At 48.8% G+C, this 14,136-nt stretch overlaps 1 protein-coding gene across 1 annotated transcript; it reads left to right on the forward strand.

Moving 5' to 3' along the window:
• Nucleotides 1-469: 469 nt before the first annotated feature.
• On the forward strand, nt 470-5,051 carry LOC101149182 (iduronate 2-sulfatase-like). The gene is made up of 3 exons (XM_055375826.2): nt 470-531; nt 3,820-3,901; nt 4,569-5,051. The coding sequence occupies exons 1-3, from the start codon at nt 470-472 to the stop codon at nt 4,866-4,868; spliced, it is 444 nt and encodes a 147-aa protein (XP_055231801.1). The 3' UTR covers nt 4,869-5,051.
• The last annotated feature ends 9,085 nt before the right edge of the window (nt 5,052-14,136 follow it).

Here is a 14,136-nt window from a genome sequence, read left to right on the forward strand (position 1 = left end):
TTATTAAAAAGTCAAAAAACAGCAGATGCTGGTGAGGCTGTGGAGAAAAGAAAACACTTATATACTGTTGGTGGGAGTGTAAATTAGTGCAGCCACTGTGAAAAGCAGTTTGGAGATTTCTCAAAGAACTTAAAACAGAACTACCATTTAACTCAGCAATCCCATTGCTGGATATATATCCAAAAGAAAATAAACTGTTCTACCAAAAAGACACATGGACTGGTGTGTTCATTGTAGCACTATTCACAATAGCAAAGAGATGAAATCAACCTAAGCTTCCATCACCGGTGGACTGGATAAAGAAAATGTGGTGCATCTGTATCACCAGTACTTCACAGCCATAAAAAGATGATATCATGTCCTTTGCAGCAACACGGATGGAGCTGGAGGTCGTTATCCTAAGCAAATTAATGCAGGATCAGATACCACATGTTCTTGCTTGTAAGTGGGAGCTAAACATTGGGTACACATGGACATAAAGACGGGAACAACAGACAGTGGGAACCGCAAGAGACGAGAGGGAGGAAGGATGTGGGTTAAAAAACTACCTATTAGGTACTATGCTCACTACCTGGGTGACAGGTTCAATCAAACCCCAAACCTCAGCATCATGCAATACACCCTTATAACAAACCCACACATGTACCCCCTAAATCTAAAATATTTATATAAGTTGAATGTTTTTAAAAAGAATAGGGGCTAGTGGGGCAATGATTGTACAGTTATGTGAAGGTACTGAATGCCACCAAACTGGACACTTAAAAATGGTTAAGATGGTGACTTTTATATGATATATACTTTAACACAGTTTCAAAAATAGGAGCCGGGGACACTGTCCAAGCTCTGTTCGGTGGTATAACCCCCAGTGCCCCACAGGCACCACAGCTGCACATGGAGCTATGTGTTATCTTTCCTGGATGCTTCCACCAGCTGAGAATATGTCAGTTTTGAGGCAGATGTGTTTGTTGGAGGACTGGGGGTAGGTATCATCTATATGTCTTCTCCCAGCCCTGTCCTGGAGCAGGGGCCCTTATGTAGAAATTGGGTACTTAGCTCTTCTGGCCCTCCCTGCACCCCATGGCATCCTTGGTGTTCCCCTGGGTCAGGGACTGAGGACAAAGTCATGGATAGGCCTGTTTCTCAGCACTGCAGGTCATCATTCTGTCCTCTGTTCACTGCCTGTCTCCCTATTCTGACTCACAGCTGGACTCGCACCTTCCATTAAATCAAAGTTAGCTGCTGTTACTTTTTGCTTGGGAACATGTCCTTCCTGCCTCTGCCAATCTCTTTGACATCTAGGTGCTCAAGGGAAGCTTCCCTTGTAAGCTCTCTGAGGAGCCATAGGTTATTTCTGCAGAGTCCCTGAACTGCTCCTGTTCCACCCACTCTGGTTCCTTATTTTGTCCCCAACCACGCTAACATGGGCAGTGTCTGGGCCTCTAGCTGTCAGCTTATACGTCCTATCCCTCACTCTCCATCCCATAGCTGTGGCCACCATTGCCTAGCTTGATTTTGGCAGTTTGTCCCTAAGACTAGCAGTCCCCAAGAAAGGTTCCAATATATGTGTCATCTCTATCTTTCACCCCCAAACTAGAATCAATGGCTGCCAAACATCAAAAGTACGAGGTAAAAATCCAATGGTCTTGTTTCTGGCCCACTGTGGGTATGCAACAGGAAATTCATGTGCGCCTTCACTGCTCTTTTTCTCAGGGACATTCTCCCGGCATGTTAGCAAGGCCCAGGTAAATTCCTCAGGGTGAGGGTCCCCTTGGAGAAGGGAGTGAGTTGGTGTGGATTTCTGTACTCAAGGTAGAGCACTTCCAATAACCAGGAGCTCTGGGCATCCCGCCCCTGATCTGGGCAAATCTGGCATGAAGTCTACACACTAAAAATAGCTTTCCCAGCACATGAAAGCAATGGTAGAGGCTTCCTGATCTGGCTTGCACACCACAGGTGAAGTAATTGGTCACTTACCAGTGTCTCCCCACTTAGGTTCTAAAGTCCACTGTATCAATGACATCATGCTAACAACTGGATGAGCAAGACATGGCAGAGATTTTAGAGGCCTTTGAAAGACATAAGCACTTCAGAGAGTAGTAGATTAAACCTACAAAGATTCAGAGACCTTCCATATCATTGAAGTGTTTAAGGGGCTACTGGTCAGGGGCATGCTAGGACCACCCCTCCAAAGTCAGAGGCAAATGATTGTATCTCACACCTCCTACCACTAAGAAGGAAGCATAATGCCATGTAGGCCTCTTTGGGTCTGGAAGCAGGGGACCAAGGGGTGGAATGACCCCACTTATTATCTCTCCTAGTGATCCACATGGGAATTTGTGCTTCCTGTCCCCACAATACAGTCACCACTAGCCAAATTCATCTATTTAAATTTAAATTAAGATAAAATTAGTTGTTATTTTATCTGAATTTTAGATAATTAAAATTCAGTTCTTCAGACACACCAGGTACATTTCAAGTACTCAGTAGGCACATGCAGCTAGTGGCTACCTTATTGAACAGTGGATCCTGGCTATTCAAATGGAAATGCTTCCACCAGTAGACACAGTAGGAGTCCCACTGAATTACGAGCCATGGCTGATAACTGAATTACAAGTCATGGGAACCTTGGGTTCATTCCTCCTGCTATGGCTGTGGGACTAAGCAGGTGTAAAGAAGAGTAGCCACTCTGTCAGGGGTATTGGCTCTGATCATCAGAAGGAGGCAGAGTTGTTCTTACACACTGTGAACAGAGAAGGATATATTTGGCACCCAGGTGATCCATTTGAATGTCTCCTAATAATTCCCTGCCCAATTTTTATGGTAAATGGACACATGCAATTTCCACAGTCTGAGAAGGGCACGGGGACCATGGGCTCAGAACCAATCCTCAGGGATAAAGGTCTGTTACTCGACCAGCCAGGTCACTGAGAACAGCAGACATGGTGGCTGAGACTGAGGGTACTCTAGAATGGATAGTAGATGAGGAAGACCATGAGCATCAGTTGTGGCTTCAAAGCCAGCTGCAGTCATGCAGGCCATACACCGTCCCACTACCCTGCCTCATGTTCACCTCCCTAGGAAAAGGGCCAAGCCAAACCCTGGAGAAGTTATTCCCAAATGAGGGGAGCATCCTGTGTGAAGCAAGCCCATCTGAGGCCTGCAAGGCATGGGCTGTAGTCGATGCTGTGGTCGTTCCACAGCCCAGCCTAATGGCGGAGGTAATCATTCCACTGCCTGCCAAAGGTGTTGCTTGATGATGGCACATAACTAAGTCTCTCTCCAAATATCAGTCAAGGGGTCAATGAAGGGTGGAGAGTACCAACACCTGGACTCCAGCCTCTACTTGCAACATCTCTATAGAATCTTCCCAACCATAGAGCTCCCTCAGGGACTGACTGAGATGTCTGATTCAACTGTCATAAAACAACTCCACTTTCCTCCCAATTCTACTTCTCTCACTCTATTACAGGTGGTTTCTTTTTTTTTTTTTTTTTTTGAAACGGACTTTCACTCTTGTTGCCCAGGCTGGAGTGCAATGGCGCAGTCTCGGCTCACCACAACCTCCACCTCCCGGGTTCAAGCGGTTCTCCTGCCTCAGCCTCCTGAGTAGCTGGGATTACAGGCATGCACCACCACACCCAGCTAATTTTGTATTTTTAGTAGAGATGGGGTTTCTCCATGTTGATCAGGCTGGCCTCGAACTCCTGATCTCAAGTGATCCACCTGCCTCAGCCTCCCAAAGTGCTGGGATTACAGGCATGAGCCACTGTGGCTGGCTACAGGTGCTATTTTCTAGAGCACATGTCCTATCCCTTCAAGTTGCAGGGATGAACTAGTGAAGGCCCCAAACATTGACCAACTGGCATCCCACAGCCTCCTCTTCCAGAATGCCTTTGCGCAGGTATGTCTGGGAACCTCTAGCTGTGGGTGTGTGCTGCTTCGTGCACTGAGGGTTGGGGGCGGGGAGCTTCAGCTATTGTCAGATGGCACAGATTGCGCGGGACATCTTGTTAGAGGGAAGCATAGTCTGGAAAACGGTAGTGGAGAAAATCTGGTTTTCCACTCACGGGAAAGCTTGACCTTCAAGGGTGGCCTTCTCCTTGGGTGCAAGGTGCGCCCTGGCCCTGATGTGTTCATGGCAGCCCTGGCCAGCTTTCTCCCAGAACGGGCGCTTGCCTGGTGCTCAGAAGGAAGGGGTGCTGCAGAAGGGCACCCACAGGTCTGCAGACTGGGCCTCAGGTGAGAGCTAGCCAGGGTGGCTCTGCTCCCTGAACCCCCTCATGGCTCTGCCCCCAGCAACACTGGCCGCTCTGTGTGCTTGGGGAGGCCATTGTGTAGGAGGAGATAAGCATCTGCTGGTTTCAGGAGCTGATTGCTTCCCTTTTCTCTCCCGGAAGCAGTCTGTTGCCTAGGTGACACCCAAATCCCAGTGTCTGGTTTGAGCTCTGCATGACTCAGCTACCAAGCTGTTTGCTAGGGGCCTCAGGAGGGCGGTTGCTTGGTTACCTAAGAGATGGCAGCCATGTTTTGCTGTGGCGATGCTTACCTCTGCTTCTGCTCCCTAACAGCAAGCAGTGTGCGCCCCGAGCCGCGTTTCTTTCCTCACTGGCAGGAGACCTGACACCACCCGCCTGTACGACTTCAATTCCTACTGGAGGGTGCACGCTGGAAACTTCTCCACCATCCCCCAGTACTTCAAGGAGAATGGCTATGTGACCATGTCGGTGGGAAAAGTCTTTCACCCTGGTACTGCTCCATGTCCAGAGTCTGGGTTCTCTTGGTTTGTGGTGTCTGAATCCAGCATTCCCATCCCGGGGATGGGGCTGTCTTTGCAGAGCCCTCTTCTGGCTGGGCGAGTCCCTCGCTAGTCAGTGCTTCCTTTCTAAAAAACCGACTTGTCAACCCAGCCACATGTTTTCACCCAAAGTGAAAAAGGGTAGAAAGAGCTTTGCTTCCTTTCAGAAACCACTGAGGGTGTGCTGTTGGGTCCTTCAGCTCCTCGGGTGGTAGGGAGGACACAGGCTGGGGAGGTGGCAGTGTTGGGTGGAGTCCAGCTCAGGGCCCACCCTCTCCCCTGCAGGGTACCTGTCAGTAAACCTAGGGGTGGGGTGAGGACACCTGAGGGCCTCCCGTGTGGCCACCATTGCTGTTGCTGACTTATTGCCCAGTGAGGGGGCTGTGCTTAGGTGGGGGCTGCTATCCACTCTGTGAATTAGGTCAGAAAGATGAGTGTAATCTGGTTTCTGCACCTGGTCTCAGGAGCTCCCAGGTCTGGGAATGGGAAAGCGCACTTCAACAGGTGTCTCAGGTGGTCTGGCCACCTCTCCTTGAGTTCATCATTCCCTTGGCCTACCTGTGCTGCCACATCCTCATCTTGGGCCTCTGGGGCAGAAGCTAGAAACCTCTGGGCATGGGATTTAACAGGCTGCCTGAGCTGGCTGTCAAGGTTACTAGGCTCTTGTTCCTCCTGATCTCAAGATGGATCCTTGGGGCCCACACAGGCATGCGTTCTCCTTAGCCAGACTTCCCCGTATTTGCTCCTGGCTGCAGCAGCACAGGCTGAGGCCCGGTACCAGATGTTCAATACGATCTTGCAGTCAGGCGGTCCACAGCTATTTCTGTAGCATGTGCCATGTGTCAGACCCTGTGCCAGGCCTGGGGTCCACCTCTGCCTGGTGCAGGGCAGCTCCCAATGGCTCTCAGAGGCCAAAGGCTGTGTGCCGGTATTCAGAATGCCACAGAGCGCCTGGCTGCTGTACCTTCAGAGCCTCCACAGGCACCCCAGTCAGAGTTCCGGGAGTGGATTCCTGAGGTCGCACTGCCGGGGTCCCTCACTTTGCCATCCTGCAGGCTTCTCGATCCTCGACCTTTTAGATTCCCGCCACACTGAATCTAAAAGGGACAATGTGACCTCTGAGCTGGTGGCCTAGGAGCCTGCCGATAACCTACCCATTCATCAGCCCTCGTGGGTCAAGGCTGCCTCGTCCTCCCCGAGAGAGTGGAGAGGTCGAGCAGTGCGGATGCCCCTCAGGCCCCGGGGCTTACTGACTGGGGCGGGTGTCAGGGGGAACTCCCTCTCTTTCTGAGCTCCACTGAGCTATCTCAAAGTCCCCACCATACTCCCCAGTACTGACAGCCAGAGGGAGGAACGGCTCACCAGAATCATTGGGATTCTCTGATGGGCATCAAGTCTTTGATTATTGATGGGTGGGTAAGAGGGTCCTCTCAACTTGGGGTCTTCTTAGGAAAGCACTGTCAACTCAGAACAGGTTTCAGCCCTGTTCTGGAGACCACAGGCCCTGGAAGGCTGGGACATCATTTGCAGCCCCAGCGTCATCTATTAGACGGAGCCAGCAAGGTCTCATGCTGTGCGGTATATTTCAACACTTTCTCAAATTTACCCGTGGCAGCTTTTGGTGTGTTTGGTTATTTTTATAACACTACTCACTGTACAATTTCTGTCATGCACATTTTTTGTATCAAAAAGGGTGCTGTAACTTTAAAAGACTGGGTATTTCCAACTTGGAATATTCAAACCATGTTTTGCAAGGGATGTTTTAAATCAACATGAAGGGTTGTTTTTAATTGAGATTAAGGATCTGAAATGAGAGGTTTTGGTTTACCCTATCTATGGTATGTCTTAAAAATCAACGAAGATGTCCTTGTCTTTTTTGAATTTGATGATTGTGCTGCAGTTCCACAGCTCAGTGTTAGGTGGCACATACCCCAAACTGAAAACCTGACCTCGTAGGGCATGAGTCAAAAGATAGATAGGCACAGGACAGGGCAGTGGTGACACTACAGCTTTCAGGGTTCCCAGCCTGTCAAGAATGAGCATGTCTTAGCAGGGAGGCATTTCAACGTCTTCTCAAATCCACCTGTGGCAGTTTTTGGTGTCTTTGGTTATTTTTATAACCCTAAATACTTATATACAATTTATATACATGTACAAAAGGGACATGTACATTATATATTTTGATACAAAATATGCACAAGTACATATTTTGTATCAAAAAAAGGTTCTCAGAAGAATTCCACTTCCATAAAGCTGGAGTAGACATACTTTTCCCTATTCTTCCGACTAAGTGACCTAAAACCCCTTGATAATATACACAAAACAAACATAAGACTCTGAAAGGTAGAGTGAAGGCAGATCAGACAGGGACCTTGTGACCTGAGGAACAATGGAGTTAATTAGTTCTCTGGTGTGTGTGTCTTTCTTTCTTTCCCTCTCCTCTCCTTTCCCATTCCTCCCTTCCCCTCTCTTTTTCTTTCTTTTCCTCTTTCCCCTTTCCTCCCTTCCTCTCTCTCTCCCTCTCCTCTCCTTTCCCCTTCCTCCCTTCCTCTCTCTCTCTCCCTCTCTCCTCCTCTCTCTTTCCCTCTCCTCTCCTCTCCTTTCCCCTTCCTCCCTTCCTCTCTCTCTCTCCCTCTCTCTCCCTCTCTCCTCCTCTCTCTCTTTCCCTGTCCTCTCCTCTCCTTTCCCCTTCCTCCCTCCCTCTCTCTCTACCCTCTTTCTTTCCCTCTCCTCTCCTTTCCCCTTCCTCCCTTTCTCTCCCTTCCTCTTTCTCCCTCTCTCTTTTCTTTCTTTGCCCATATATACCAGACATGGAGCTGAAGAAGCTGGGATCCAGAAATGTCAACAAACACAGAGGAAAGAAGAAAGAAGGAATGAAGGAAAAGAGGGAGGAAAGGGGGACAGGAAGGGAGGGAGGAAAGAAGGACCAAAGCCAGAGGACCAGGAAAGTTGTAACTTAGCAAGATAGAAAACTTGTAGACAGTGAGCTGCTTTACTCTAGTTAACACCACAGAAATATAGTTTGATCCCCACTTCCACACATGCCAGCAAAGGCCAACTAGGGGGCTCAGTGTAACATGCTTGCTAAGCTGTAACATCCCTCCTGTCTACCTTGGTGCTGTCGGAGGTGGCCAATTAGGGAGCTGGCACTTTCATCCCTGCCAGGCAATAGTAAGTCCCCATCCCCTAAGGTGTCTGTCCAGGTGATATTGGATACAGTGCTGAAAAATATCGAACCCTCCCAGCCACAAAGGTATGAGTACAGCCCCAGATCAGATCCAAAAAGTCCACTCCTGCCCAGCAGAAACAAGGAGCCCCTCACCCATTTCAGGGATCAATGGAGGCCATGTGGGGAAGGTAGACTACTGCACTCACCAGGCAGTAATGCAGCATGCTCCTTCCCTTTCTTCTGCTGGAGTGATGTCAGAGGATGCCAGCTAAAACAAAGTTTAAATAACACCTTCAACCTACTAACATAATATGAAAATCTCTAGATTTCAATCAAAAGTTACACATCATACCCAGAACCAGGAAGATCTCAAATGGAATGACAGGATACAATCAAGAGATGTCAACACTGATGACAAAGATGTTAGAATTATCTGTAAAAAAAATTGAAAGCCACCATTATATGCTTCATTAAGCAATTAAGAACGCATTTGAAACAAACTAAAAATAGAAAGTCTCAGCCAATAAATAAATAAATAAATAGAAGACTTAATGAAGAACCAAATGGAAATTTTAGAACTGAAAAATACCATAACTGAAATTTTAAAAACTCTATAAAGGAATCACTGGCAGAATAGACAGAACAGAGGAAAGAACCAGTGAACTTGAAGACAGAACAGAAATTTCCCATTCTGAAAAATGAATAGAAAATACATGGGACAACAAGATGGACAGAGCTTTAGGGACCTGTGGGACTATGAACAATGATCTCACATCTGTGTCATAAGCGTTCCAGGGGAGATGAGAAAAAGTGTGGGGCTGAAAAATCAAAGAAGTAATGGCTGAAAATTTCCCAAATTTGACAAAAGACATAACTCTGCAGACTTCAGAAGCCGAACGAATCCCAAAGAGAATAAATCCAAAGAAATTCCACACTAAAACACTTGAGTTAAACTTCTGAGAACTATTAAATAAAAACAAAAAAAATTAACTGAGCATGGTAGCTCATATCTGTAGTCCTAGCTACCTGGGAGGCTGAGGTGGGAGGATTGCTTGAGCCCAAAAGTTCAAGGTTACAGTCAGCTATGATTGCAATGCTGCTCTGCAGCCTGGGCAATGAAGGGAGACCCTGTCTTTAAAATAATAATAATAATGATAATAATTTAAAGAAAAAAAAAGAAAAATCTTGGAAGCAATGCGAGAGAAATGACACCTTACCAAACCATGGATACCAAAAGGAAGTGGCACAACTTTGTTCAAGGGCTTACAGAAAATAGCTTTCACCTGGGTGCAGTGGCTTACACCTGTAATCCCAGCACTTTGGGAGGCCAAGGCAGGCGGATCACCTGAGGTCAGGAGTTCAAGACCAGCCTGACCAACATGGTGAAACCCTGTCTCTACTAAAAATACAAAAATTAGCCATGCGTGGTGGCATGCATGCACCTGTAATCCCAGCTACTTGGGAGGCTGAGGCAGGAGAATTGCTTGAACTCAGGAGGCAAAGGTTGCAGTGAGCAGAGATTGCCCCATTGCACTACAGCCTGGGCCACAGAGTGAGACTCTGTCTCAAAAAAAAAAACTTTCAACTCAGAATCTTACATCCTGTGAAAGCATCCCTCCAAAATGACATTCCATAGCCACATAGGTTTGAAAACCATGTTCTAGACTAACCAGTTCATTATCTAGATAGCACAACTGAGATTTTTCAAAGAACATACAGGATTGTTCCAAGATCACATTGCAGTCCCTTGAACACTGTTGGAAATCTCTGAAATTTGCAAAGCTGAGAAACCAAAAAAAAAAAAAAAAATCTTTCATCAGTGTTGCTGGAATAATCTCCAACCTGTAAATGTAGAAGCAAATCTTGAGAACCTGAGTCCCAGAAAGAGAGAACACAAGGTGCAAGGGTATGTCCCAGCAACAGCCCTGTGACATGAGTGGCATTTGTACCTCCTGGTTTATAGGAGAGGAGGAGACACAGAGAGACAAGTAACCAACAAGGACACACAGGAAGACAAAGAGCTAACATTCAAACCCACGTCTGCTAGACACCAAAGCTCAGGCTCTGGGCCTCATTGTTACATACCTCATAGCCATTCTCAGCCTTTCTGTGTGTCTCTATGCATTGTTCCAGCATATGAACTACAAGGACCCAGAGGATGCAAACAATGGGCTCCTATGTCAATGCCTGGGCTGACCCGTACAGGCCATTTGTAAAGAAAATGCAAACGGTGTTGCCATGTTTTCATGGCAACATTAGGAATTTGGGTTTGTTTTAACATCCATTGTTCTATATCTGAAATCTGATGTAAAATGCCTTGGGAAAGTTAGAAAGATGAAGAAGGCAGGAATGGTTAGAGGAGGGAAAGGACAGAGGAAATAGTTTACAATGTATGGACATATTCGTCTTAGCACCTCATACTTACACTCACAACCCCCAAGAACTACACAGAACTTTCTGCCATGGAAGCTACGCACTGATCATGACTCTCATCACAGCCCACCTTTAATTAAAAGTGAAGTTGCATGAGTCAGCCAGCAGATGGCAAAATGAGGAACCAAGGAACATGACTAAGGTCAAACATTAGCTGGTGTCATTTCATAAATGAAGTGGGCCTCTTTCCTAAAGCTTTTTCCAAGTATCATCTGCAAATGTTCCAGTTGGGTGCTACAACATGCATAGGCCCACCCTGTCTCATCGTCTTGTCTTCATCACCCACCCTCCTCTTTCAAAGGCAGTATGATCAGACACAGTAGACGGGGGGCCTATCCTACCAAATCCCACCTGGCCCTGGATGCTGCAGCTTAGGGCATCCAAGAGCCCACCAGGGCAAGCCTGCACTGTACCTTCTTCCTCTGGGTTGTCAGTGGCAGGCCACTCTGCTCAGGCCTGCCAAGTGAGGGTGGTACACTGGGCAAATCAACTTTCTGGTAGAAGCACAGGAACATCTAGCCCCAATACTCTTCTCTCCCTCTGCCCACCCCACAGTAATCCTCAGAACCTAGAGACCTAATGACAACTCTCCAAACTTCATTCTAAAGTCAGGAACAAGAATTGGAAACCTCATCACAAGTCAGAAGATTGAGACATGCTTAAGGTTACTACCTATGTGTTCAGACTAGCAAGGACAGGAGCACACTGTAGGTACCAACTGCTTATCCATGGAAGGCTGCTCCTGAGCTGCACTGGGCTGCATGTTATATTTGTGTGCCTGTTGTCTACAAACACTCCTATCCCATCAGAAGTACACAAGGGTTTGTCAGATGACTTACTGGCCACGAGTGAATCAATGAATTCTTCTCAGGAAGAGAACCAGTTTGCCTTTTAAAAATGCTGACAGTGAAACCCAAGTGAGGAAATTCACCTGCTGCACCCAGCGTGCAGGCCACACTCCTTCAGTGGTCCTTTAGGAGTTGGACCCAATCTAGTTTCCCAGCCTCTTCTCCCATGACTTCACTCTACGAATGCGTCTGCTCCAGCCACGAACCTTCTCTGGGCTCCTCGAATGTACGTAACCCTTTCAGACTGTCCTTCCCCCATTTCCCACCTAAAAAAACCCTTTTGACCTTCAAGGCCCAGCTCAAACACCCCCTCCTCTACGAAGCCTCCCCCAGCCCCCTGCCCAGAGTGAGCAGTTCCTTCCTCTTCACATTCACCTAACTCCTCTTGCCTGTAAGATGCCCCCTTACAAGTAACAAAGACATGAGCGTGCACCTACCTTCAAGGAGCCTCTTTCAGGAGGGGGCCTGGCTTCCATCTGCTTTCTGACATACTTTGCATGGAGATCTGCCCTCTCCTGCCAGGCTGTGCTCACACCAATACCAAGAGATCACGAGATGCCCTGCCAGCAAATGCCCTGGAAGCACATCCCCTTCATGCCCCTGGCAGTCGTCTAATGCACACACAAGATCAAAGCAGCTCTCAGGTGGCCTGTTGCAGGGCACAGCACAGTTCTGCCTATGCCAAGGCAGATGCTGGGCCCTTCCCTATTGTGTTCAGCATGCACCCATTCTCCAGGGCACCTTTTCTGGGCATTAATTTATCCAGTCAGTTAATATGGATTGCACAGCCTGCTATATGCCAGGTACCATGTGGACCCCATCACCCGTACCCAATGCAGGCCCCTCTAGCGGGCAACCCTTGCTCCACACCTCCCTGTTGGGCTGCTCGAGACTGTCAGGTCGGGCTCAACCTGCTCTCCAGCCCTGTTTCCTTCCTATCCCTTTCCTGAGTGTTAGTTAGCCCCAGTAAATCTTTGGCCCTGCCAACTCCCTCTCATGGTCTGCTTCCTGGAGGACACAATCTGAGACAGTGGGTTCCAGAGTGGTCTGAGAAAGCAGGTGGTAAAATGGGGTCTTGGTACAGGATTGCCCCACATCTGCCCAACTGGCAACAAGGTTCCCATCTTCGGGAGTAGGTGGCACGCAGGCGGCTCCAGGCACAAGATGGCAGGCTAGTTGCCAGACCTTTGGTGTTAGAACTTTTGCTGGGATGGCCGGCTTGTGGAGAGGAAGTTCCTGGCAGGTGAGGAGATCCAGGCAGGGCGGATGCCTGGAAATGAAAACTCAGAGAACAGACAGTGGTGAGTATGTTTCCTGGATGACCCACAGGGGATTAATGAGAGGCCAAGAGCAATTAACAAACATCTAAAAATTAAGCAGAAACACTGGAGTCTTCCTGGTGGTTTACAAAGTAGCCCCTGATCCAGGCAATGGGCGAGCAGCAAAGTCTGAAGAACAAACCCAGGACTTGCTAAGGTGGCTGAACTCCAAAGACAGGTGAACGCTCAGCCAAGGCAGGTCTGTCATGCCAATGACACCAGCCCTGCTGGGAAAACCTACGTCCCTGATACATGGAACAGGCACATCTAGGAGAAGGTCTCTGAATATCTGGTCTCCCCAGATGCCCTTGAAACTTCTGAGCCCGCAGCATCAGCCCATCCCCTCCCATGAAGCGCTGCAGGCACCCTATCCCGAAGGAGAAATAAATAACACAAGAATTTTCCCCACAGGTGTCCTCCCTCCCAGGAGTGGCCCTCACCTTATCACTGGCTGCCAGGTAGGGTGACCAACAGTCCCAGTTTGCTGAGTGAATTGCAGTGCTAAAAGCCGGCGAGTCCCAGGGAAGCAGGAGGAATTGGTGAGCCGACTGCCAGACCCGTGACCAGAATGCAGGGTCTGCGCAGCGCCATGCAGGCAGGGTGTGCTGGGTCTGGGAAGGGGGAAAGCGATGACACCCTTGAGGAGCTGCAGGATCAGCATGCACGTGCAGCGGCCGGGGGGGTCCCTGTGGGATGGGACCCGGATGCAGCTCAACCAGTGGGGACTTGGAGACACTCTGCTGCTCAACACAACTGAATGCCCTGGTAGGGAGCCGAAGGAATGGGGCAAACCTGTTGATGGCATGGGATGGGCAACAGTGATGGTCCAGGCCTGAGTGACGGTGAAAGGCCCGAATTGTCACGGCAGACAGTGAAGGAAGGGATTCAAAGGCTAAGCAAAGTGAGCTTGCTGGAACTGGACAGAAGAGGTGAGGCCAGAAGACACCCCGGAGGATCAGGTTTCAGGAGAGGACCCAGAGGACGCATGCGTCAGCAAGGGCATCAGGAATGTGCTGGAGAGAGGGTGCCAGCATCCCTCGGAGATCCAGCGTGGGAATCCTCTGCAGGCCAGGGCTGACCACAGGAGAGTGTCTTGCAGAACGGGGCGCACCAAGAACTGGAACCTGATAAGGGTGGTGCAGCCTCCTCCTCCTCCTCCTCGTTTCCTTCTCCTCTTCTCCTCCCCTCTTCCTCCCCTCCTAATTCTCTCTTCCTCCTCTCCACCTCCTGTCCTTCTTTCTTCCTCCTCATTTCCTCCTCTTACTCTCCTCCTCCTCCCACCTCCTGCTCTCCTTCTCCTCTCCTCCTCATCCTCTCCTCTCTCTCTTCTCTCTTCTTCCTCCTTTTCTCCTTCTCATTTCCTTCTCTCTTCCTCTCCTCCTTCTTCTCTTCTCTTCCACCTCCTCCAACTCTGTTCCTCCTCCTCTCCTCTCCACTCCTCCCCAACCCCCTCCTCCTTTTCCTCTGCTCCTCTTATTCCACTCTTCCTCTTCCTCCTTTCCTCCTCCTCCTCTCCTCCTGGTCCTTTCTTCAGCCTCCTCCTCTCTGCTTTCTCCTCTTCTCCGCCTCCTC

Source organism: Gorilla gorilla, chromosome X (assembly GCF_029281585.2).
Source record: "Gorilla gorilla gorilla isolate KB3781 chromosome X, NHGRI_mGorGor1-v2.1_pri, whole genome shotgun sequence".
In the NCBI taxonomy this organism is placed as follows: Eukaryota; Metazoa; Chordata; class Mammalia; order Primates; family Hominidae; genus Gorilla; species Gorilla gorilla.

Excerpts from the sequence above, each read along its gene's own strand:
- LOC101149182 (XM_055375826.2), top strand. The coding sequence starts at position 470 with ATGGACATAAAGACGGGAACAACAGACAGTGGGAACCGCAAGAGACGA. Across the intron at positions 532-3,819 it reads AGACGAGAGGGAGGAAGGAT|TTGCAGGGATGAACTAGTGA; the intron begins GTGGGTTAAAAA and ends TATCCCTTCAAG. Across the intron at positions 3,902-4,568 it reads TCCAGAATGCCTTTGCGCAG|CAAGCAGTGTGCGCCCCGAG; the intron begins GTATGTCTGGGA and ends GCTCCCTAACAG.